This window comes from Pantherophis guttatus, chromosome 5 (genome assembly GCF_059756535.1).
Source record: "Pantherophis guttatus breed Tessera chromosome 5, ASM5975653v1, whole genome shotgun sequence".
Lineage (NCBI taxonomy): Eukaryota > Metazoa > Chordata > Lepidosauria > Squamata > Colubridae > Pantherophis > Pantherophis guttatus.
In genome coordinates this window covers 81,617,682-81,641,547 of record NC_142067.1, presented here as the reverse complement: position 1 = coordinate 81,641,547, position 23,866 = coordinate 81,617,682, and the positions used below count along the sequence as shown (strand labels likewise).

General features: G+C 41.7%; 1 protein-coding gene across 3 annotated transcripts in view; it reads left to right on the top strand.

The window, feature by feature from the left end:
• NHS (NHS actin remodeling regulator) overlaps positions 1–23,866 on the top strand; it is a 540,422-nt gene that overhangs the window by 509,301 nt on the left and 7,255 nt on the right. For all 3 annotated transcript variants that reach the window (XM_034434594.3, XM_034434585.3, XM_087871410.1), the window contains 3 exons: positions 11,535–11,666; positions 12,937–15,882; positions 17,331–17,457. In XM_034434594.3, coding sequence (XP_034290485.1) covers positions 11,535–11,666; positions 12,937–15,882; positions 17,331–17,457 — 3,205 coding nt within the window. The remainder of the gene's footprint in view (positions 1–11,534; positions 11,667–12,936; positions 15,883–17,330; positions 17,458–23,866) is intronic.

Below are 23,866 nucleotides of genomic sequence, written 5' to 3'. Positions count from 1 at the left end.
TGCTGGTCTTTTAAGCCTTATGGGAGGGGCCAATCATCTCTTGGCCCTGCTCCCGAGTCGTCCTCTTCGCTTTAGCTGCTCTTGCCTTCTGGCAGCTCTTCTCATATGTGCACTAGGAACAGGGTCCTCCTGTTCCTCTGCCTCTCTACTGTCAGCCTCTGGAGGCTCCGGAGTCCGCACATCACTCCCTGATGGCCCTGGCCCCATCTCTGCCTCCAATGCAGAGCCCTCATCTGGGCCTTCCCCAGCCTCCAGGACTGGCCCATTTTCTTCCTCAGCCTCATCGCTGTCCGACTCCACTGCCAGCTCTGCAGGCTGCTGGCGAACCACAACACACTGCAGCCAGGGCTCCCATGCCCCGACACCTGTTGCGCTGCTACCTGACTTTTTCTGCAGCCACTCACAGCTGCTCATGGACAGACGCCACATGGCACATTGTGCCAGTGTGACTTCTTGTGGCAGGATGCCGCATACTCGCAGGAGGCCATGTGGCACATTGCACCAGTGCCACTGCTCACATCAGGAGGCTGCATAGTGTGTTGTGCCATTGAGCGAGCATGTGAGCTGCGGCACCAGCACAATGCACCATGTGGCATCCGGCCATCCGGCTACAGTAGAAGTCGGGCAGTGGCACTAAAGAGGCATGGGAGGCCTGGCTGCAGCAGTCCTAAGGTAAGCTGGTGCAGGGCACATAGAGGAGCTCCACCCCCCACCCCTGCCCTAGCTTAATTTTTACGCATGTGCCTCACCCCACCTGATACAACCAGACAGTGGGAAGTAGTGAGTGGAGTTTTAACTAGGGCTTATTTTTGAATAGGGCTTAATTAGGTGCACACATAAAAATCAAGCTAGGGCTTATTTTCAGAGTAGCTCCTAATTTTGAGGAAACACAGTATACATTAAGACGTAAATAAATTAAAACCAAACATTAAAATTTAAGGACATGTGCTGGGGATGGAATGAGGGGAGGTGGGATCTGTTGTTAATCAACCATCTCCATTGTGCTATTCCCCCAAGCCAACTAGCAGAGCCATGACTTTAGGCCTTTACGAAAGAATAGGAGGATATATATAAGTATAAGATTTCTTTATTTTTATTTTTTTGATATCTTTAACATCTATTAAGATAGTAATGAGCCCCATTAAATTCAATGAGAAAGACTTCACATTAAATTTCTGTATTGTGATTATCCATGGACATTGATGCTGATGCTGCTATAATTGGATTAGAAAGGCATAGTTGAATTCAGCAGCCTTTTACACTACATGATAATCATGTTTGTTATGTGCTGTAATAAAACAATGCAATATTTCTCACCAACAGCATACGGTATGAGTCATAAGTGCTATAGCAAATTAATAGCATTTTAATATTTGCTTCAATGCCTTTCATAATTTTTTTATTTTATTTTTTTATTTTTATTAAATTTGTATACCGCCCTTCTCCTGCTGGACTCAGGGCAGTGCACAGCCAAAATAAAAAACATCCCAATACAAAATTTAAAATTTGTTAAAAGAATTACACAACTTTGGCCCAAAATTTAAAACATCCCAACTAAAACCCATAGACAATTAAAAATCTAACATCTCAAAAGGGATTACGCCAGCCCTGCTTGGTGGAAAAGAAAAGTTTTTAGGACACGGTGAAAAGCCTGGAGATCTGGTATCATGCGTATCTCCAGGGGCAAATCGTTCCAGAGGGCAGGTGCTGCCACAGAGAAGGCCCTCCCTTGGGGGTCGCCAGCCGACACTGCCTGGCTGATGGCACCCTGAGGAGTCCCTCTCTGTGGGAGCGTACTGGCCGGTGGGAGGCTATCAGCGGCAGAAGGCGGTCTCGCAAATACCCAGGCCCTATGCCATGGAGCACTTTAAAGGTGGTAACCAACACCTTGAAGCGCACCCGGAAGACCACTGGAAACCAATGCAGCTCATGCAGGAGAGGCATCACATGGGAGCGCCCCCTCGCTCCCATAATCCCCCACATGGTCACATTCTGCACCAGTTGGAGCCTCCGGGTGCTCCTCAAGGGGAGCCCCATGTAGAGAGCATTGCAGTAATCCAGGCAGGAGTGCCTGAATGACTGTGCGTAAGGAACCCCGAACCAGAAAGGGACGCAGCTGGCGAATCAGGCGAACCTGATGAAAAGCCCCCCTGGCCACAGCCGTCACATGCTCTTCTAAAGACAGCCATGCATCCAGGAGGACGCCCAAGTTGCGAGCCCTCTCCGTGGGGGCCAATAACTTGCCCCCAATAGCCAGTGATGGCACCAGCTGCCTATATCGGGATGCCGGAAGCCACAGCCCCTCGGTCTTGGAAGGGTTGAGTCGAAGCCTGTTACTCCCCATCCAGATCTGCATGGCCTCCAGGCACCAGGATATTACTTCAAGGGCATCGTTCGGATGGCCTGGGGTGGAGATGTACAGCTGAGTATCGTCAGCATACTGATGGAACTCCACCCCAAAGCCACGGATGATCTCGCCCAGCGGCTTCATATAAATGTTGAACAGAAGGGGTGAGAGGACCAACCCCTGTGGCACCCCACAAACAAGGCACCTCGGGGTCGACCTCTGCCCCCTGCCAACACCGACTGCGTCCGATCAGAGAGATAGGAGAACCACCGCAGAACGGTGCCCCCCCTCCCAACCCCTCCAACCGGCGCAGCATGATACCATGGTCGATGGTATCAAAAGCTGCTGAGAGATCTAACAGGACCAGGATAGAGGAACAACGCCTATCCTGAGCCCTCCAGAGATCATCCACCAATGCGACCAATGCCATTTCCGTGCTGTGCCCAGGCCTGAAGCTGGACTGCAGCGGATCCAGATAGACAATTTCATCCAGGTACCCAGGAAGCTGTCGCGCCACCCCACTCTCAACAACCTTTGCCACAAAGGGAAGGTTGGAGACCGGACGGTAGTTAGCCAAAACAGCTGGATCCAGAGCAGACTTCTTGAGGAGGAGCCTCACCACTGCCTCTTTCAAGGTGGGTGGCAAGACACCTTCACTCAAGGAAGCATTGATAATCCCCTGGAGCCAGCTTCGTGTAACCTCCCGGGAGGCCAGCACCAACCAGGAGGGACACGGGTCCAATAAACATGTGGTCGCGTTCAGCCGCCCCAGTATCCTGTCCACGTCCTCGGGAACAACAGGGTCGAACTCCTCCCAAATGACATTCTCAAGACCGGCCTCCATCATCCCGTCTGTACCTACCCAGTCAGAGACCAAGCCTTCCCGAATCTGAGTGATTTTATCGTGCAGATAGTGAACAAAATCCTCTGCGCGACCCTGCAAGGGATCCTCCCGCACTCCCAGATGGAGGAGGGAGCGGGTCACCCTAAAAAGGGCGGCCGGGCAGTTATCTGCTGATGCAATAAGAGCGGAAAAATAGTTAGATTTTGCCGCTTTTATTGCCACAAGGTAGGTCTTAATATGAGACCTCACCCGTGTTTGGTCGGATTCGGAGCGACTAGACTTCCAACTGCTCTCTAGGCGTCTTTTCTGGCGCTTCATCTCCCTCAGCTCCTCAGAGAACCAAGGACCCAGGTAAACTCGGCAACGGGTCAGAGGCCGCAAAGGCACGACTCGGTCCAAAGCATCAATGGCCACTCTATCCCAGGCGGCCACCAGCTCTTCAGCCGAGTCATGAGTCAGAGCCTCAGGAAATGGCCCAAGCTCCATCTGGAACCTATCAGGATCCATCAGGCGCTTGGGGCAGAACCATCTGGTCTGTTCCGCCTCCCTGCGGTGGGGTATGGTGGTTAGAAAATCAAGCCTAAGGAGGGAATGATCCGACCATGACAAGGGCTCAATCGCTACCGCCCCATCTCAAGATCATTCATCCACTGCCCAGAGACAAAAATCAAGTCCAGAGTGTGTCCTCCCGTGTGAGTGGGTCCATGAATTAATTGGGTCAGGTCCATGGCCGTCATGGAAGCCATGAACTCCCGGGCCACCTCAGACGCTTCACCGACAGATGGCAAGTTGAAGTCCCCCATGACCATAAGCCTGGGGGTCTCCACTGCCACCTCGGCAATCATGTTGAGTAGCTCGGGCAGGGCAGCCGACACGTGGCAGGGAGCCAGGTACATAATCAGCAAGCCCATCTGCCTCCTTTGTCCCCACTTCACCAGGAGGGACTCACATCCAGCTATCTGAGGTACAGTGGCCTCACTTGAAATGAGACCTTCCTTTACAAGAACTGCCACCCCCCCGCCCCGCCCCGGGACCTCGGCTGATGGAATGCATAGAAACCCGGTGGGCACATCTTAACGAGGGGGACCCCCCATCCTGGCCCAACCAGGTCTCCGTAATACCTACCAGGTCTGCACCCCCCTCCTGAACCAGATCACAAATGAGGGGGGCTTTATTTACCACGGACCTGGCATTGCACAGCATCAACCGAAGGCCCAGGGCCTGAGGATCTGAACAACCCGGGGAGCGAGAAGAGCATTGGGGGCCGGAGCATGCAATCACTCGCAAGTAGTGAGTGCGTCCTCCCCTAACATAATGTGGCCCCCTGCTCCCACCATATCCGCCCCTCCCACCCACAATGCCGATGGAAACACCCTCTCCAATATAGGAACTAGCCCCCCCCCAACCCCCCAGACACTTGTGGGTTGCCCCCCAAACCCACCCTGGTCGTACATATTACATTCTCCCTCCTACCCCTTAAAAAGCAAATTAAAAACGAGTACAAAGAACTTTTAAAATCCCCAACATCTTCATGCCACCTCTCGGGATTCCAGGACCCATCTTATGCTCCAAGGCCAAGAGTATAGGAATAATATTCTAATTGATGTGTACAATTTATTTTAAAAATCCCTTCACTTATTAGAAATCTTCTTTCCATATATTATATATGATACATAAAAAGAGAGAAAAAGACAGGAATTTGCAATACAATATGAAGTCAGAATGAAAATCAATGACTAGTAACATTTCTGAATTAGCTGTATTGGCTCATTGGTTTCTCATCTCATTCTATAGATTAAACCAAAAATAAATCTGTCATGAAGAGTAGACTAATCTATTCATTTAGATCTCAAAAGGTTCTCTGTACACAGTATTGCCTCTGAGCAGTCATGTAGGTTTCCATATCAGTACACAATAAAATAATAATAATGTCAGAGTTAATATACTATTTAACATACAGTATGCAGGTGAAACTCAAAAAATTAGAATATCGTGCAAAAGTTCATTTATTTCAGTAATGCAACTTAAAAGGTGAAACTAATATATGAGATAGAAACTCGTTACATGCAAAGCAAGATAGTTCAAGCCTTGATTTGTCATAATTTTGATGATTATGGCTTACAGCTCATGAAAACCCCAAATTCACAATCTCAGAAAATTAGAATATTGTGAAAAGGTTCAATATTCTAGGCTCAAAATGTCCCACTCTAATCATCTAATTAAGCCATAACACCTGCAAAGGGTTCCTGAGCCTTTAAATGGTCTCTCAGTCTGGTTCAGTAGGAATCACAATCATGGGAATGACTGCTGACCTGACAGTTGTGCAGAAAACCATCATTAACACCCTCCATAAGGAGGGAAAGCCTCAAAAGGTAATTGCAAAAGAAGTTGAATGTTCCCAAAGTGCTGTATCAAAGCACATTAATAGAAAGTTATGTGGAAGAGAAAAGTGTGGAAGAAAAAGGTGCAGCAGGGATGACCGCAGCCTGGAGAGGATTTTCAGGAAAAGGCCATTCAAAAGTGTTGGGGACTTTCACAAGGAGTGGACTGAGGCTGGAGTCAGTGCATCAAGAGCCACCACACATAGACGGATCCTGGACATGGGTTTCAAATGTTGTATTCCTCTCATCAAGCCGCTCCTGAACAACAAACGTCAAAAGCGTCTTACCTGGGCTAAAGACAAAAAGAACTGGTCTGTTGCTCAGTGGTCCAAAGTCCTCTTTTCTGATGAGAGCCACTTTTGCATCTCAAGGACCCAGAGTCTGGAGGAAGAATGGAGAGGCACACACTGCAAGATGCTTGAAGTCCAGTGTGAAGTTTCCACAGTCTGTGTTGATTTGGGGAGCCATGTCATCTGCTGGTGTTGGTCCACTGTGCTTCATTAAGTCCAGGGTCAACACAGCCGTCTACCAGGAGATTTTGGAGCACTTCATGCTTCCTTTTGCAGACGAGCTTTATGGGGATGCTGACTTCATTTTCCAGCAGGACTTGGCACCTGCCCACACTGCCAAAAGTACCAAAACCTGGCTCAATGACCATGGGATTACTGTGCTTGATTGGCCAGCAAACTCACCTGACCTGAACCCCATAAAGAATCTATGGGGCATTGCCAAGAGAAAGATGAGAGACATGACACCGAACAATGCAGAAGAGCTGAAGGCCGCTATTGAAGCATCCTCGTCTTCCATAACACCTCAGCAGTGCCACAGGCTGATAGCATCCATGCCATGCCGCATTGAGGCAGTAATTGATGCAAAAGGGGCCCAAACCAAGTACTGAGTACATATGCATGCTTATACTTTTCAGAGGTCCGATATTGTTCTATGTACAATCCTTGTTTTATTGATTTCATGTAATATTCTAATTTTCTGAGATTGTGAATTTGGGGTTTTCGTGAGCTGTAAGCCATAATCATCAAAATTATGACAAATCAAGGCTTGAACTATCTCGCTTTGCATGTAATGAGTCTATCTCATATATTAGTTTCACCTTTTAAGTTGCATTACTGAAATAAATGAACTTTTGCACGATATTCTAATTTTTCGAGTTTCACCTGTATACTGATAAGAACCAGTAGCATAAAGATGCCCCAGTTGCTTGCCAAAAACAATCAACAAAGAGCATACCAATGCTTTTTTTTTTTTTTTTTTTAAAGAGGCATTAGGCTTTTCAAGTCATAACCACTAGACGTAAATTTTTTGAAGAGCCACTATGATTCCTCTGAATCAACTCCTCAAAATATCAAAGCAACCACTGGAAGCTTGATATGCTTTGATATATTTCAAGTATATCAAAGTCTTACCAAAGGTCTTTGGGAAATGAAGGATCTCCCTATCACCATTGCCCACAATAAATTGTTTGCTTGATGCTGTGAGCAATAACAGATCCACCATTGAAGCCCATTAGGGATATCCCAATTAAAACAACAATATGGCAGATAAATTTCTGGTATCATCATTCAGGAGAGTAGGAGAACTAATGAGAAGTGATTCATAAACATTCCACATAGATAGGGTGTTCCTATAAGTAAGGTTCCCGAGGTAAATTCACACCTCCATATATTTCAAGAAATCATGCTAAATAACTGTTGGCCAATCCCATCATGCCCACACAGTAAGAAAACCAACTACATCAAGAAAACAGCAAAAAAACCAACCACATATGAATGATGACGGTCCCAGTGATGTAGAATTGCAAGATGGCTACATGGGCAGCCAATCTATTGGCCCATTTCAAATTTACAAGTAGGCTTTATCAGGTGTGACATTTGGCTATGCTACAGAAAGTATGGTAATAAATTCCTAAACCAACGAGAAGGAAATCTGCTTTGATATATCTGTAGTATCTCTTCCATTGACTGAAAGCTTGGACTCACTATGACATTTTCTTCTGTAAGAAGAAAGACTCACTTACAAAGGAAACAAACAATAAAAAAATAAAGATGTTAGTACAGGTTTTATACAGTTAGTAAAGAATGTTATTATTTATAAGCCAAAATCAACATTGCTTATGTTCAATATTTATTATTATTATTATTATTATTATTATTATTATTATTATTATTATTATTATTATTATTATTATTATTATTATTATTATTATTACTATTACTATTACTATTACTATTACTATTACTATTACTATTATTATTTATTATTATTTATTGAATTTGTATACCACCCTACTCCCAAAGGACTCAGGGTGGTGAACAGCCAAAAGGTAAAATACATATAATACAAATGTTAAAAAACCATTAAAATACAATTAAATAATTTGGCCCAGAAAACAAAATTTTAAAACACCCCAAATTTATAAGACAAATTTAAAATTTAAAAAAGTTTAAAAAAGAGGTTAGGCCAGGCCGGCCTGCTGGAATAGGAATGTTTTGAGGGCACGGCGGAAAGCGCGCAGATCTGTGATTCTCCATATCTCTGGGGGGAGCTCGTTCCAGATGGCAGGTGCTCCCACAGAGAAGGCTCTCCCCCTGGGGGCCACCAGTTGACACTGTTTGACCGATGGCACCCTAAGAAGCCCCTCTCTATGGGAGCGTACTGGTCGGTGAGAGGCTACTGGTGGCAGAAGGCGGTCTCGTAGATACCCCAGTCCTAGGCCATGGAGCGCTCTAAAGGTGATAACCAAAACCTTGAAGCACACCCGGAAGACCACTGGGAGCCAGTGCAGCTCGCGCAGGAGCGGGGTCACATGGGAGCGCCACGTCGCTCCCATAACCACCCGCGCGGCTGCATTCTGGACCAGCTGGAGCCTCCGGGTGCTCCTCAAGGGGAGCCCCATGTAGAGAGCATTGCAGTAGTCCAGGTGGGAAGTGACGAGGGCATGAGTGACCGTATTTAATGAGTCCCGATCCAGAAAGGGACGCAACTGGTGAATCAGGCGAACCTGATAAAGTGCCCTCCCGGCCACAGCCGTCAGATGCCCTTCTAAAGACAGCTGTGAGTCCAGGAGGACACCCAAGTTGCGAATCCTCTCCATGGGGGCCAAAGACTCGCCCCCAATAGTCAGTGATGGCACCAACTGACTATATCGGGCTGTCGGAAACCACAGCCACTCATCTTGGATGGATTGAGCCTTAGTCTGTTTCTCCCCATCCAGATCCGTACAGCCTCCAGGCACCAGGACATCACTTCATTGGAGTGGTCCGGGGTGGAGATATACAGCTGAGTGTCATCAGCGTACTGGTGGTACTTCACCCCGAAACCACGGATGATCTCACCCAGCGGCTTCACATAAATGTTGAACAGAAGGGGCGAGAGGACCGACCCTTGTGGCACCCCACATACAAGGGGCCTCGGGGTCAACCTTTGCCCCCCTGCCAACACAGACTGCAACCGGTCGGAGAGAAAGGAGGAGAACCACCGCAACACGGTGCCCCCCACCCCTAACTCTTCCAGCCGGTGCAGCATGATACCATGGTCGATGGTATCAAAAGCCGCTGAGAGGTCTAATAGGACCCGGACAGAGGAACAACCCCTGTCCCGAGCCCTCCAGAGATCATCAACCAATGCGACCAATGCCGTTTCCATGCTGTACCCAGGCCTGAAGCCCGACTGGAACGGATCCAGATAAGCCGATACATCCAGGTACTGAGGGAGCTGTCATGCTACCACACTCTCAACAACCTTCGCAACAAAGAGAAGGTTGGAGACTGGACGGTAATTAGCCAACACTGCCGGGTCCAGGGAAGGCTTCTTGAGGAGAGGTCTCACCACCGCCTCTTTCAATATGGCGGGAAAGACACCCTCACTCAAAGAAGCATTTATAATCCCCTGGAGCCAGCCTTGTGTAACCTCCCGAGTGGCCAGCACCAACCAGGAGGGACACAGATCCATTTTTTTTTTTAATTTGATTTATATGCCGCCCTTCTCCGGAGACTCAGGGCGGCTTACAATGTGTTAAGCAATAGCCTTCATACTTTTGCATATTTATACAAAGTCAGTTTATTGCCCCCACAAACTGGGGGCAATTACCTACCTTAGAAAGGATGGAAGGCTGAGTCAACCTTGAGCCTGGTGAGATTCGAACTTACAGTAATTGCAAACAGTTGGTGTTAATCACAATGCTTTTAGTCTGCTGAGCCACCAGGCCCTTATAAATAAACATGTGGCAGCGTTCAGTCTACTCAGTATCCTGTCCACGTCTTTGGGAGTCACAGAATCAAACTCTTCCCAGATAATATTCTCAAGACCTGCCTCCATCCTCCCCCCTGAATCTACCCCGTTGGAGTCCAGGTGTTCCCGAATCTGAGCGATTTTATCATACAGATACTGTACAGAATCCTCGGCTCTACCCTCCAAGGGGTCCTCCTGCGCTTCCTGAAGGAGCAGGGAGCGGGTCACCCTAAACAGGGCGGCCGGGCGATTATCTGATTTATGCAATAAGAGCGGAAAAATAGTTACATTTTGCCGCTTTTATCGCCACTAGGTAAGTCTTAATATGAGACTTTACCAGTGTTCGGTCAGATTCAGACCGGCTGGCCCTCCAACCGCTCTCCAGGCGTCTTTTTTGGCACTTCATTCCTTCAATATTAGGAATATTAAGAATATTAGATTGAATAATTACTGAAGGGAAACTCCCTACAGAGAAATGGCAGTTTCTTTTGACCATGTCCAGAAAACATTTTGGTTAGGATAGTGTGTGCAGCAAAACCATATACAGCTGCTTGAAGGCTGATGAAGTGTGTTCCCATTGAATGCTTTGCCCATGATCAAAATGCCACATTGAATTATCTGCAATGCTTTTAGATATTCTCCTTAAGCCTATCCTTTGTAACTACACAATGCATTAAATGTTTTTCTGCTTTGGTACAACTTTGTAATGCATCAGGTTTTAGTGGGAATACTTATACAACTTAAACTATTATTACCCTACCATTATAATTACTGTGTGTGTTAGTACAACAGTACATTTATTTTTTTATGAATTTTCTATGCCACTGCACTCCAAAACAGTGGCATTCTCAGTAAATCACAATGTTGTAAAAATGATAATGTAAAATGACGTGTGCAATGATATTGTAATGCAAGCCCCATCATTATGTATTTGTATCATAAGTCATGATATATGTGGACATTTTGTCACATCTTACCTCCCAGTCCCCAACAGATGATTCCTGGCAGGTTACAATTAAAAGCAAAAATTGATAACTAATTATAAAACAATTCAGAATAAGCTAAATATAGTATTGCACAATGGCACCTAGTCCACCTAGTTAGTATTCTTGACAGATACTGAGAGTACACATTTTTATTAGAAATGGAGGATGCTCTAGAAAACTCTGCCAGTTGGAGGCAAAATATTTGTTAATTGATTGACTCTTTTTTTGTACCTAGGAATCAATGTCAAAAGATTCAAATATGACATCAATCTGAATGATATTTTATATGGATTAACATATGGAAAATCCAAAAACAGTTGGATTTGTCATAGTATCTTAACCTCCTTATTACATATCAGCAATGCATAGAATCTTTCTTCCCTCCCCCCCCCTTTTTTTAAGTAATTTACAACTGAAAATTTTTTGATCATCCTCCTGAATCCTAATTTTCATTTTACACATATCAGGGCCTCTAGAACATAATAATCTTGAAAAACATTTCAGTAAATAGTCCTTATAAGGAGAGTAGCTAACTTCCTCTCATTCCTTTCACTTCCTTCTCTCTTTTGTGAGGGTTAGCTGTGGTATGCATTTTTTTAACAATGTTAAAGTCTGTCTTCTATTTATTTTCAGGCATAATCTGAAAAGTTCATTTGACCCAATGTGGTCTTCCTGTCAAAACCATTGTTTATTGTTTCTAAAAGCTAATGACACCTATTTATGAATCACAGGAGTTGGTTTTGACCGAGAAGCTAGTATACGCTGCTCACTTGTTCACTCCCAATCCGTACTGCAACGAAGACGGAAACTGAGAAGGAGAAAAACCATCTCTGGCATCCCCAGAAGAGTCCAACAAGAAATAGGTGGAGTATAAATAAAATCTTTCCTAGCTGTTGTACTGTCTTAATGCAACTCTAGCTTGCTTTCAACGATTTTCCAAATTCCTGATTCTGGTTTCAAGTATGATGCATTTAGTATGTTTTATTTGTTTCATATTTTTTGTAAATATTGCCACCCATCTTTATTGCTCCTTACAGAATCAGTCTCAATGTGTTTAGGTGTCACTTAGTAGTACAGATATACCGCTAGCTCACATTGTCTAAATACAATCTTACCTGATTTCTGTTGAATTGTATTCTTTTAGTTTGCTCTATACATCAAAAGTAAGTAGTTTAAATTATTTTTCCTTGTAAAAACCTAACAAATGTTTCCTGATAATGAATATGCTGATAAATTGCCACAGACCAATTTATTTAGAAGATCTATTCCAGTGATGATGGTATGTGGGAAAAAGTTTAGGAGACTGGGCCAAAAGACACTGTCAAGGAACGGATAAGATAAGAGACAGCAGACTCCACAATTTGATAGAGGACAGGGCAAAAGGCTCAGAGGAGATTCTCCTTAGTTCCTTGGACTGTAAAGGAAACTTTGGGAGGGGAAGAGATGTACTTTCAGACTTGCAAGATTCTGTCAATGTAGCTTTACAACAAAGTAGAACTAGCTCTTCTGTTTCTGATTCCTACTTGGATTATGCTGACGATTCCAGACAGTTGTACACATATTATCTGTTCTGAAAACTTGATCAACTAGTTTTCCCCCCATTTTTATGTATTATTTTTTCTCTTAATTGCTAAATATTAAGTTCATTCAATTAGACAAATTCACTTTTTTCTTACACTGAACTGTCACAGTAGTAACTAGATTAAGGTCACTTAAGCTTGTCTTGTTAAAGAATCAATATTCTTCTATTATGGCAACAACTGAAAGATCAGGCTGGCATAAAACTAATCAGCTCCTTAATTTCAGATGCATATGATTTGATTATTCCTTTGCAAGTATGCATTTTGAGTTTGCACAGAAAACACCACTTGGGAGGATTGCAGTAATAGATTAATATTCCTCTGTTCAGATTAGTTTTTCTCTTTAGGGTCAATCTTGATAGTGTTAAGCATTGCTATGTGAAATATCTAGTGTGAAGATAGCAACTGTTTTTATTTTAATTCTACTTTGTGAAAATTGGCATTAGCAAAACTAAAATCTACCTTGTGAACTTTTTAGGCCAATGTCAATGTCATAATTTGTTAGCCAGTTGAAAGCTGTGATGACTCACAAAATTTTATCTATGTATTCTAGATTCTGATGAATCACCAGTAGCAAGAGAACGGAATGTCATTGTGCATGCAAATCCAGACTTCTCTAATAACATCAACAGGAGATCAGGTACCCGAGACTCTGAGTGCCAAACAGAAGATATTCTCATTGCTGCTCCATCCCGGAGAAGAATACGAGCTCAGAGGGGTCAAAGTGCAGTAACTTCACTGTCTCATTCAGCTGGCAACATATTGGTGCTGACAGATAATGGTGATTCTATGTTTACATCAATGAGCAATCGTGTTCGATCAAGGAGTCTTCCTCGTGAAGGTGCTAGAGCCAATGAAAAAGATCACAACAATGGTACCAAAATTTCAGCATATGAGGCAGAACACTTTTTAACAAATCAAGAACGAATCTCCGCAAAGAATAAGGATGCTATTAATAACCATTGTTCACAGGAACACCATCCCAGGGGCTTAGCTTGTTCCCAGCGTTTTCATAGTCCAGATCATAACTCAAATGAAAGAGGGAGGTCAAGGTTATCAAGGATAGTAGATTCTGGAAGTTGTGATATTTCTTCAAATTCTGATACCTTTGGAAGTCCAATTCACTCTATTTGCACAGCTGGGGTTCTTCTCAGCAGTCACATGGACCAGAAAGATGAACATCAATCATCCAGTGGAAACTGGAGTGGAAGTAGCTCAACATGTCCTTCCCAAACATCTGAAACAATTCCTCCTGCTGCTTCACCTCCACTGACAGGTTCTTCACACTGTGATTCAGAATTATCCCTGAACATTGCCCCTAATGCTAATGAAGATTCAAGTATTTTCATAATTGAACACTACAGTGAACATAAAATTAGAGGCCACAGGGCAAGTTCTTTCACTTCTGATGTACTACATGACCCTAACAATAGCATCACAAGTGACAGTGAGTGGAATTATTTGCATCATCATCATGATGCATCCTGCCATCAAGATTTCAGCCCCGAACATCCCAAGACTGATAGTCTGGGCTGTCCGAGTTTTACAAGCATGGCCACTTATGACAGTTTTGTAGAGAAGACTCCATTGGATAAAGCAGAGACTAGCTCACATTTTTCAGTTGATACTGAAGGCTACTATACCTCCATGCACTTTGACTGTGGACTCAAAGGAAATAAAAGTTATATTTGTAACTATGCAGCTGTGGGCTCTGAAAATTGCCAGAATGCAAGTTTTGCTTCCAATCTCACTCACTGTAATTGGCAAGATTATATGGATCATAGGAAGCAAGGAAAACCAGGCATATCTCTAAAGAAACCAAAGGTGAAGCCAGCCCCACCAAAACGCAGTTCATCTTTAAGGAAATCTGACACTAGAACAGATATTTTGGAGAAGAAAGAACCAAAGATAAGTAGTGGGCAGCAACATATGCCTCATACTTCCAGGGAAATGAAGCTGCCCCTCGAGTTTGCAAATACACCTTCAAGGGTAGAAAGTACTAGCCTGCCAAGTAAACAGCAACCTTCCTGGAATAATCAGGATGAAAATGACGTAAAGGGCCACCCATTTGATTCCATGGACATTGCATCATTTAAAGATGAAGGTGCTGAACAATCTCACTATGCAGATCTCTGGCTTCTAAATGACTTGAAATCTAATGATCCCTATAGATCTTTATCTAATTCAAGCACTGCTACGGGTACTACGGTCATAGAATGCATAAAGTCACCAGAAAGTTCTGAATCTCAAACATCACAGTCTGGATCAAGAGCCACCACTCCTTCTCTTCCTTCTGTTGAGAATGAGTTTAAATTGGCATCCCCAGAAAAACTGGCTGGTTTAGCTTCTCCTTCAAGTGGCTATTCCAGTCAGTCAGAAACCCCAACATCATCATTTCCAACAGCATTTTTTTCTGGTCCCCTATCCCCAGGAGGGAATAAAAGAAAGCCAAAAGTACCAGAAAGGAAATCCTCATTACAACAACCTTCTTCTAAAGATGGCAACATATTTTTAAACAAAGACTTAGAACTTCCGGTTATACCTCCTACTCATCTTGACCTAAGTGCTCTTCATAATGTTTTGATTAAACCATATGCTCCCAGACCCCAGCTGCATGCTTTTAACAATAATAAATCAAATATGATAGAAGAAGTACTGAATTCTAATTCTTCACCAGCTCTTGCTATTACACCTTCAGTGCTGAAGTCAGTACATCTTCGATCAATTAATAAGCCTGAAGAAAGGAAACAGAAAGACAATCCAGATTTTCTACCCATTCAAGAACATAGTTTGGTAACTGCTATTTCTTCATGCAAAATGAAACCACGTGTAAGTAAGAAACAAGTGTCACATCAGTTCTTCATGGAAGATGCCATAGTGTCTTATATAAATCCCTCCCCAGTACAGATAAGCCCAGAACAACTACTAGGAGAAGATAGTTTAACCTTTAGTGAAAGAAATATCTGTCAAGAGAATCTAAACTCATTAGTAGAGGGTGTTCCAGCAGCTAAGAGTGTACCAGATCAAATACATTCAGTACATGGGATTTTGCTAGAGTATACAGCTAATAAAGCTTGTGGGTTTTCTGAATTTCCACAAGGCACAACAGTTTTTCCAAGTAATCTTAAAGGCAAAATTACTTGTGGATCGGAACAGAATAAGAGCATTAACCCCATGCAGTCTCCATATGAATTACCTGCACACTGTGAACAAAAGTCAAAATATGAACCACTACATGAAGATATTCCTCGGTCTGACTCCTTAACTTGGGGAGCAGATACTTGTTATCAGCTGAAGCATCAGCTTGATATAAGCCAACTTGATGACAAAGTGCCTGAGAATATCAATTATGAACCAGAGATCTCAAATATAGATTCTCTAAGTGAAAAATACTCTGAAAATGATATCATGTCAGGTATTCCAACCAAAAGTGCCTCAGATGACAGTGATAGCAGAGCAGCTGAGACACAAGAAACTACAGAAGATGATACCTTAAAAGGTTAGTTCTTAATTATTCCTACATTTCTAATGGTAGCACCTAATGCTAGAAATAATGTTATTTGTTCGTATTAATGGATAATTTCCAGAATTCCATTAATTTCAGTGAAACCCTAACATATTGCACTAATAGATGTATGATTCTTCGAAGAAATATACAGCTAAGTCCTTGACCTATAACCATTCAAAGTTACAACAGCACTGAACAAATAGTTATTATGACTGGTTCTTGGGATTCAGCCATCCCAGCACCCTCATAGTCTCATGATATAGGACAGTGATGGCTAACCTTTTTGCCATTGCGTGCCAAAAGCGGGGGGAGTGCAGGGGGGTCACGCGTTCGTGTGCCGACACCCATAATTCTATGCGCCCCGCCCCCCATGCATGTGCACGCGACCCCCCCATGCTCCCTCCATTTTTGGCCCATGATGGCACAGTGGATCCGGTAGACCTGTTTTCACTCCCCTCCCCAGGCTCCTAAAAAGGCTCTGGAGCCTGGGGAGGGCGAAAATGGCCTTCCCCACTCCCCTGGAGGCCCTCCGGAGGCTGGAAATGGCCTGTTTGCCGACTGGTGGACCCAGAACGCCTGAAAATCAGTGTGCCAGAGCTGAGCTCATGTGCCCACCGATATGGCTCCGTGTGCCACCTGTGGCACGCGTGCCATAGGTTCGCCATCACGGATATAGGAGCTTGATAACTGGTTTGCACTCACAACCAGTTTTGCAATACCTTGTGATCATGTGATTGCCATTTACAACCTTCTCTGCTGCCTTCTATAGAAAATCCCCCACTCTGTGTTTGCACTGTGTTTGCACTCATGCACGCTCCCTAACCTGTACTACCCCGCTCACATATTCTCATGCACTCTGTTCAATCCAAGCTATGCCTCTCTCACACTCCCTCGCATCTTTCTGTGCCCACCCCACCAATACACGCTGCACCTCTCATGCACCCTCTCTGACCTTGAACTATGCTTTTCTGGACTCCCCTTGCTCTCTTCGTCACCAAGTTGCAGCCATTGACCTGCCTGCTGACCTGAGGTTTACAATTTCCTGTCATCTTCCCCACTGACTTTGGCTGTGGGAAGCCAGCAGGAAATTACCTTGCCTAAAAATTGAGGGATTTGACTGACAATGGCAATTGGGACTGCAGGGATTGCTGTTGCTAAGCAATGCAGTTAAACTTTATGACTGCATTGGTTAATGATGGAAAATTCCACTCCCAAGCACTGTCATAAACCAAGGACTATCTATGTGTGTGTATACATAAATCTGCAATTCCTTTTAATTTTCAGACACAAAAGGGCTCTTTATCATTAATATTAATTTAACAGTTTATCCAATATTTAGCTCTGATTCTTATATACCTAATTCCATTAATTAAGGAGACTATGTAATCAAATTCTGGTACCTGATTCTCAGCAGTTTTTTTTTATTGCTTTTTTTGAAGAATCTTTTGTGAGTGATGATTCTATAATCTCACCCATAAATGAGGATTCTCAAATTGAAGTAGAAGAGTTTTTGATGTCTCCAAATAAACCGCGAACAACAGAGGATCTGTTTGCAGTAATTCACCGGTAAGTTAAAGTTACCATAACTGGAAACTGTACTTTTTATTGTCATAATAGCAATTTATTCAACATAATGGTGATAAAGTGCTTGTTTCAGAAACTTTATTTTTCAGTCCAGACCAATATAACTATTTCTATAGTTTAAAGTAGGAATTGCAGACCATCAGATAAGTATGTTGTTTCAATGAAAACTTAAGGGAAATGCTCCTTAGAAACTGCTTTGTGAAAGCGAAATGAAGTGGCCATATTCCCACCTCATTTCTCCCTACTGCAAGTGCCAGTAGAATGTGCAAAACCCCAAACTGAAGAAAATATCAGGGAAGTTGTTTCCCACTCAAATAAAGCAGGGATACAAGTTTAATGCATGACTTTTATATGAAATATTTTATTGATTGATTACTTGATTATCTGCCATCAAGTTAGTGTCAGCTTGGACCAACCACACAGACGGACTTTCTCCAGAATGATCTGTCTCCCTCACCACCATGTTCTATACACCATGTTCTATGGCTTCCCCTCCTATGTATAGGTTTTGCATAGACCAATGGGATGTTTTAGAATTCCAATTTTCATATTAAAAATATTCCACAGCTTGATATAGTTGAAACATTCAAAGACCTTCAATGTCTCAATGAACTATATATTATTGACTTCTTTTTGGTATTCTTTGACTTTCCCATTAATGTCTCTTGTTTCCTGTTTCTTGTTCAAGGTAGCTTGAACATCTGCTATCGCCTTTTCCTATGTAGAGTTCTAATTTGTGTCGAGTGATCTTAAGCATTATTTTGCTAATATGTGAAATGTAGCATATTGTACAATATTTTGCACAATCTGTTAAGTCGCTTCTTTGATATTGATATGCAGACTCATGTCTTCCAATCTTGGCCACTATGTCTTTTTCCAGTTTCACTGCCATAGTTTAGGTAGAATCTTTACTGATTCTGCTGCTGCTTGACCTATTTCCTGTGGGAATGTCTTTGCTGTTTTAATTGAGTTTTTCTAGCTCTTTTTACCAATAATATAGTCAATTTTATTGCTGTGTACTCTGTTTGACAAGGTCTATGTACATTGGCTTTTTGTTGTTGTTGTTGTTGAAGACTATGTAGTAATGAAAAACATCACTGGATTGGCAAAAACTGGTACCATTCTTCCGCTTTATTTCTATTTCTTGTGCCATGTAGTCCAACTACATTTTTCTCTTTGCTACTTACAACAATGAGTTTTCAGTTTCCAACCACAAGCAGTATCGACTCCTTGCATTTTCTATCAATTTCAATTTGAACATGAAGATAAATCTCACCAACCTCTGGTTCTTTTACATCAGTAATTGGAGCATAACTTGGATAACTATTATAGCAAATATTTTTTCATTAAGTCTAACTGATGCTATTCAGTCATTGACTCTTTTTCCTAATTCATTTTTTATTTACAATTTTCCTTTCACACCATACATATTTTGTGGTCAGTGTATTGACTGGGTCAATGTCAGGGGTGAAACCTAAAAATTTTTGCTACCGGTTCTATGGGCATGGCTTAATTAGTGGGCGGGGCTTGGTGATAAGGTGACTGGCAGGGCGTGGCTTGTTGGTCAGGTGGGCGTGGCCAAGTCAATGTCACTTCTTTGTCCTTTTTTAACCTACAAAACACAACACAACACAACTGGCTCACCCACAATGTAAAAGCAGCTGTGCTAGACCCAAAATGGCCCCTGCAACAAGCAGGAACCTCACACAGCCACAAAAAGCCCAAAAAACCAACTTTCACACTTTACACACACAAAATTCCACATACAGCTTTGTGAGATTTTGTGTGTTTGTGTAGTTAGAGTGAAACACTACAGAAACACACTAAATCTCAGAAAGCTGCACAAATATTATTTTATTTTATTTTATTTTTATTTTTATATAAAAGCAGCTAAATTTAAAACTTCCTAAACTTTAAATGGCTAGGTCTAAAAAAAGAACAACTAAAAAAAACCCCAATTAACTATTTTTTTAAAGCTCCCAAAGGAGGAAAAGACTTACCCAATAGAACAGGGGTCTCCAACCTTGGCAACTTTAAGACTTGTAGACTTCAACTCCCAGAATTCCTCAGCCAGCTTTGCTTTGCTGGCTGAGGAATTTTGGGAGTTGAAGTCCACAACTCCCTGCCTGCTTGATTGCAGGCAGAGAGATTCATTGGTTGCTTGCTGATGCAATGGATTGCAGGGATTACAGAAAGGCGTTGCCACCAGCAGCTAAAGTAAGCAAGCTGAGGGGGGAGGGGGAGGGGTTTTTGCTACCAATTAGCAGGCAACTCAGCTGGGGTCGTCAGAGCTTGGATCGTCAGAGCCATTTAAAAAGAAAAAACTTTTTTTCTTTTACATGGCTCTGGCGATCCAAGCTGAGTTGCCTGATTACCAGGCAACTCAGCTGGGATTGTCAGAGCTTGGCTCGTCAGAACCATTTAAAAGAAAAAAAAGGCTCTGATGATCGCGCGGGTCAGCTGGGCATGGGGGGCGGGGGCAGGGATTTTTGCTACCGGTTCTCTGAACTGCCCGCCACCATCGCTACCTACTCACCCAAGCCAGTCCGAACCGGGAGCATTTCACCCCTGGTCAATGTCCTTTTTAAACAATGTTAACAATAATAATACAAATAAGTATACATAATTCTAATCTTCCAACTTCACCAATACCATTCTCTCTTTATAATTCTTTATTGTTTTTTCCATTAATACGTTTAAACCTAAATAACATTTATTTGCACCATTTATTTGTTATCCCCTACTAAGTCATTAAAATTTAATATTTAAAAATTACTCATTATTCCGCCATAATTTCAATATCCCAAATGTCTAGGACTACTAATAAGGCCAAATATTTTTTAAAAATTAATCAATCCTAGGATTATATCTTAAAATCCGCACAATTTCTAATCCTTAAAAGTTTGAATTCACAATATATTTTAACACACTGTTAATATTATAAACTTCCATCTTCTAACCTTAGCTTATTTTTAATTATAATGAATTCTATTATCTATTAGTATATATACTACCATTTTCCCTATTTGTATTTTCTACTTTTTCATTTTATTAATATATTTTATCACTATCCCTCACCTCTTAATCTTTTTGGAGTTCCGTCATTTATTCCTCTCTTTTGGAATCTTATAACTTTTTTGATATTTTTATACCCACTGAGTATTCCCTTTGGATTGCCCTTTATCTCTTTCTGCTGTATCATTTGAGTACCCATCCATAAATCATTCTCTTTTTTTGAAGATATTTTTCTTTTTTTCTCTAAACCTTTCTTTCTTTCTTTTTTTTTGTGAAGAGATTTCCCTTTTTTTCCTCTGTTCTATTATAAACTTTTAAGGAATTGTCTATTTGATTCCTACTTATCAATCCTTTCTCTTCATTATCTTTGTCTTCTTGCCTCTCATTTTGATTTTTAATCTTCCACTGCCTCTTCTAATTTCTCATCTGTTTTCTGAATATCATATTCATCTTTTCCCCCAGTTGTTGAGAAGCATCTATACTTATTTCTTTATCTTTAGACAATCACCTTGTCTCCTTATTGTTCTTTATAGTTTTATGCATGCTTTTGAGCATCAAAATTATGTCTTCATATCCCTCTTTTATCTCCTCATGGTCCATTTTATAATAATTTGATAAAAATGACTCAATGGTTCCAATGTCTTAGTGTTTAAAAACTCCAATAGAGCCAATTATTAATAAGATTTAGTCAATCCCATAGTTATACTTCCAAGTCCCCTAAATTTATCATCTTTAAAGTTCTTTAATATTTTACAGCCTTTTGATTTTCCAATTATTTATCTTCCCAATTGTCCAGATTTTAAAGTCTTATTTAACTTTTCTTCTTTTCTCTTTTGTTCTATCACCTTTCTTCTTTTGCCTCATAGAATGTTCTATCAAAAGGCATTAATAATCCTGCAAGTCCAAGTTAATCCACTAGGTTTCCTCCTATCTTTCAAATCCACAATCCAATAACCGGTTTCAATAGAGTTTAATTATTTGCAATTTAAATTTGCAATTTAGTTCATTTAAAAAATCTTCAAAAAAGAAAAGAAGCTCACTGAGTATTTCAAAATATCCAAATCATCTTCTAAAATAGGATCAAGGTCAGGCCGCCTTCCAAGTGCTAATTACTTTCTTCTGTTATGTGTATTAAACATAATACATTTTCATTGAAAATTCTCCCACTGTAATGCTCCTCTTCTTCCAGTAGATGGCTCTCCTATTCCCAATCCCAATTCCATACTTAAACAGTATGTCAAAAACAGCTGATTCTCTGATAAATCCAGGGGGTTTAAAGATACAAATAAGAAAGGTTTCTCCCAAAAATCATCTTTCAGATTGTTTAAGCTTTTTTTCCAGCTTTCTATATTTTAAAACTTTCTTTGGGCATTTCTTTCGCCTGTTAATTTTCAGTCTTTAATCTTCTCCGTGTGTCTAATCACCACTTCCTTAATGCTTGGAGTATTTTTTGAAATTCTTGTACTTAAGTCTTTAAAGTAAGGGTTGGAAGTTATCTCACCCAGCTTCAATGCTCTGTCCATGGACTGCTCCAGCACAACTCTTCTGGTCCCGGTTGTCCCAGCTTGTGACTAGCCAAAAATGGCCATCGTCCCTGCTGCCACTCAGGAGAGCTTGCTTCGGACCTAATGAGGAAATTGCAAGTTCCTTGTGGTCCATGAAGTGCCTCTCCTTTCTTTGCCACCCCTACAAGGCAGCTTGGACCCTGTAGGGTCTCCCGACAGCAGTTGTCAGCTACATTTCGCAGAGCTCATCAGAGCCCACTATTTTCCAAACCATTCTCGCTGCAATGTCAACCGGAAAAGGGCCAATCATTGACACTATTGCATGCAAATATTGTCTTTGCCATATTTGTAGAATAGAATAGAGCTGGAAGGGACCTTGGAGGTCTTCAGCCCCCTACTCAAGCAGGAGAACTTATACTATTTTAGATGATTGTCTAGTATCTTCTTAAAAACCTCCAGTAATGGAGCATCCACGATTTCTGAAGGCAAGCTGTTAACACTGGTTAATTATCCTCGTTTTTAAGAAGTTTCTCCTTAATTCCAGGTTGCTTCTCTCTTTGGTTAGTTTCCAACTATTGTTTCTTGTCCTTCCCTCTAGTGCTTTGTAGAATAATTTGACCCCCTCTTTTTTGTGGCAGCCCCTGAAATACTAGAATACTGCTATCATGTCACCCCTAATTCTTCTTTTCTTTAAACAGCCAAATCCAAATCCTGCAGTCATTCTTCATATGTTTTAGTCTCCAGGCCTTTGATCATCTTAGTTGCTCTTCTCTGAACTTTTTCCAAAGCCTTGGCATCTTTTTTGTAATATGGTGACCAAAATTGGTTCCAGTATTCCAGGTGTGGTCTTAGTAGGGTTTTATAAAGCTTTTCTGATTAAATCAACACTGTTCTTTCTTTTTTTCATAATGTAATAAATAGTAAGAGTGTATGATTGAAAGTGGCCAATTTCAGTTCATTATTATTAGATAATGTCTAAGATGTCAATATGTAGCTACTTCATTTGTCTCTCATTGTCTCTCAGGGTGTTGAGCTTTCCCATGTTCATATTCCCTACATTCCATGTTCCCAGTGTAATTTTATTTTTGCAGTTTTGGATTCTTTTCCTTCATAGCAGCCTCAGCAGCTTCAGTTAGATGTCAAGAATGATTTAATCTAGTCACACCATAAATACTTTTAGTACTTCAAATGATCCTCGCTCATGCTGTATAACATGTTCAGTACCATTTAGCCTGACAGACCACCATCTGACACTATAATGCAAATCACTTTATAGAAACTATCCATGTGATTTTCTTGGTAAAATATAGAAGTGACTTACCATTGCCTTCTCCTGCACAGTATGAATTGATGCTTTTACCATTGTTGCTAAAGTAATCAGCCATTTCTAGCATCTTCCCATATCTCTGCTGACCAGTATAAGCCCTGTCTCATTTTACCTGGGCACAGTTAGGATGACTTTCATGGGCAACCCTATAGTGACCTTGATAGATCTGACATTTTTTAAAAAAATCTTGTAATTGTAGTGATCCAGATATGTCATCATAATTTGCATATCACAACTATCATATATTACTGGCACCAGATTTGTCTTGGTCCAAGCTTTTTTTATTGCTTTGCAATATTTCCTAAATTATCAGGGTGGAGGGAAGCCACAATATAACTAAATTCTATTTCACCAGCCCTGGTCTTTTAGTTTTACAATTTTTTTTATTTCGCTTTCCAATTTAGACAATATTGTCAATTCTAATATCTGGAAGGTAGAGCCCTCATTTTCATGGATGATAAATTAGGTTTTTAGTTATGTAGTTATTAATAGTGCAGTAAGGGAGTTCTATGATGAGATCTGATTTAAATTTCTGGACCTAAGC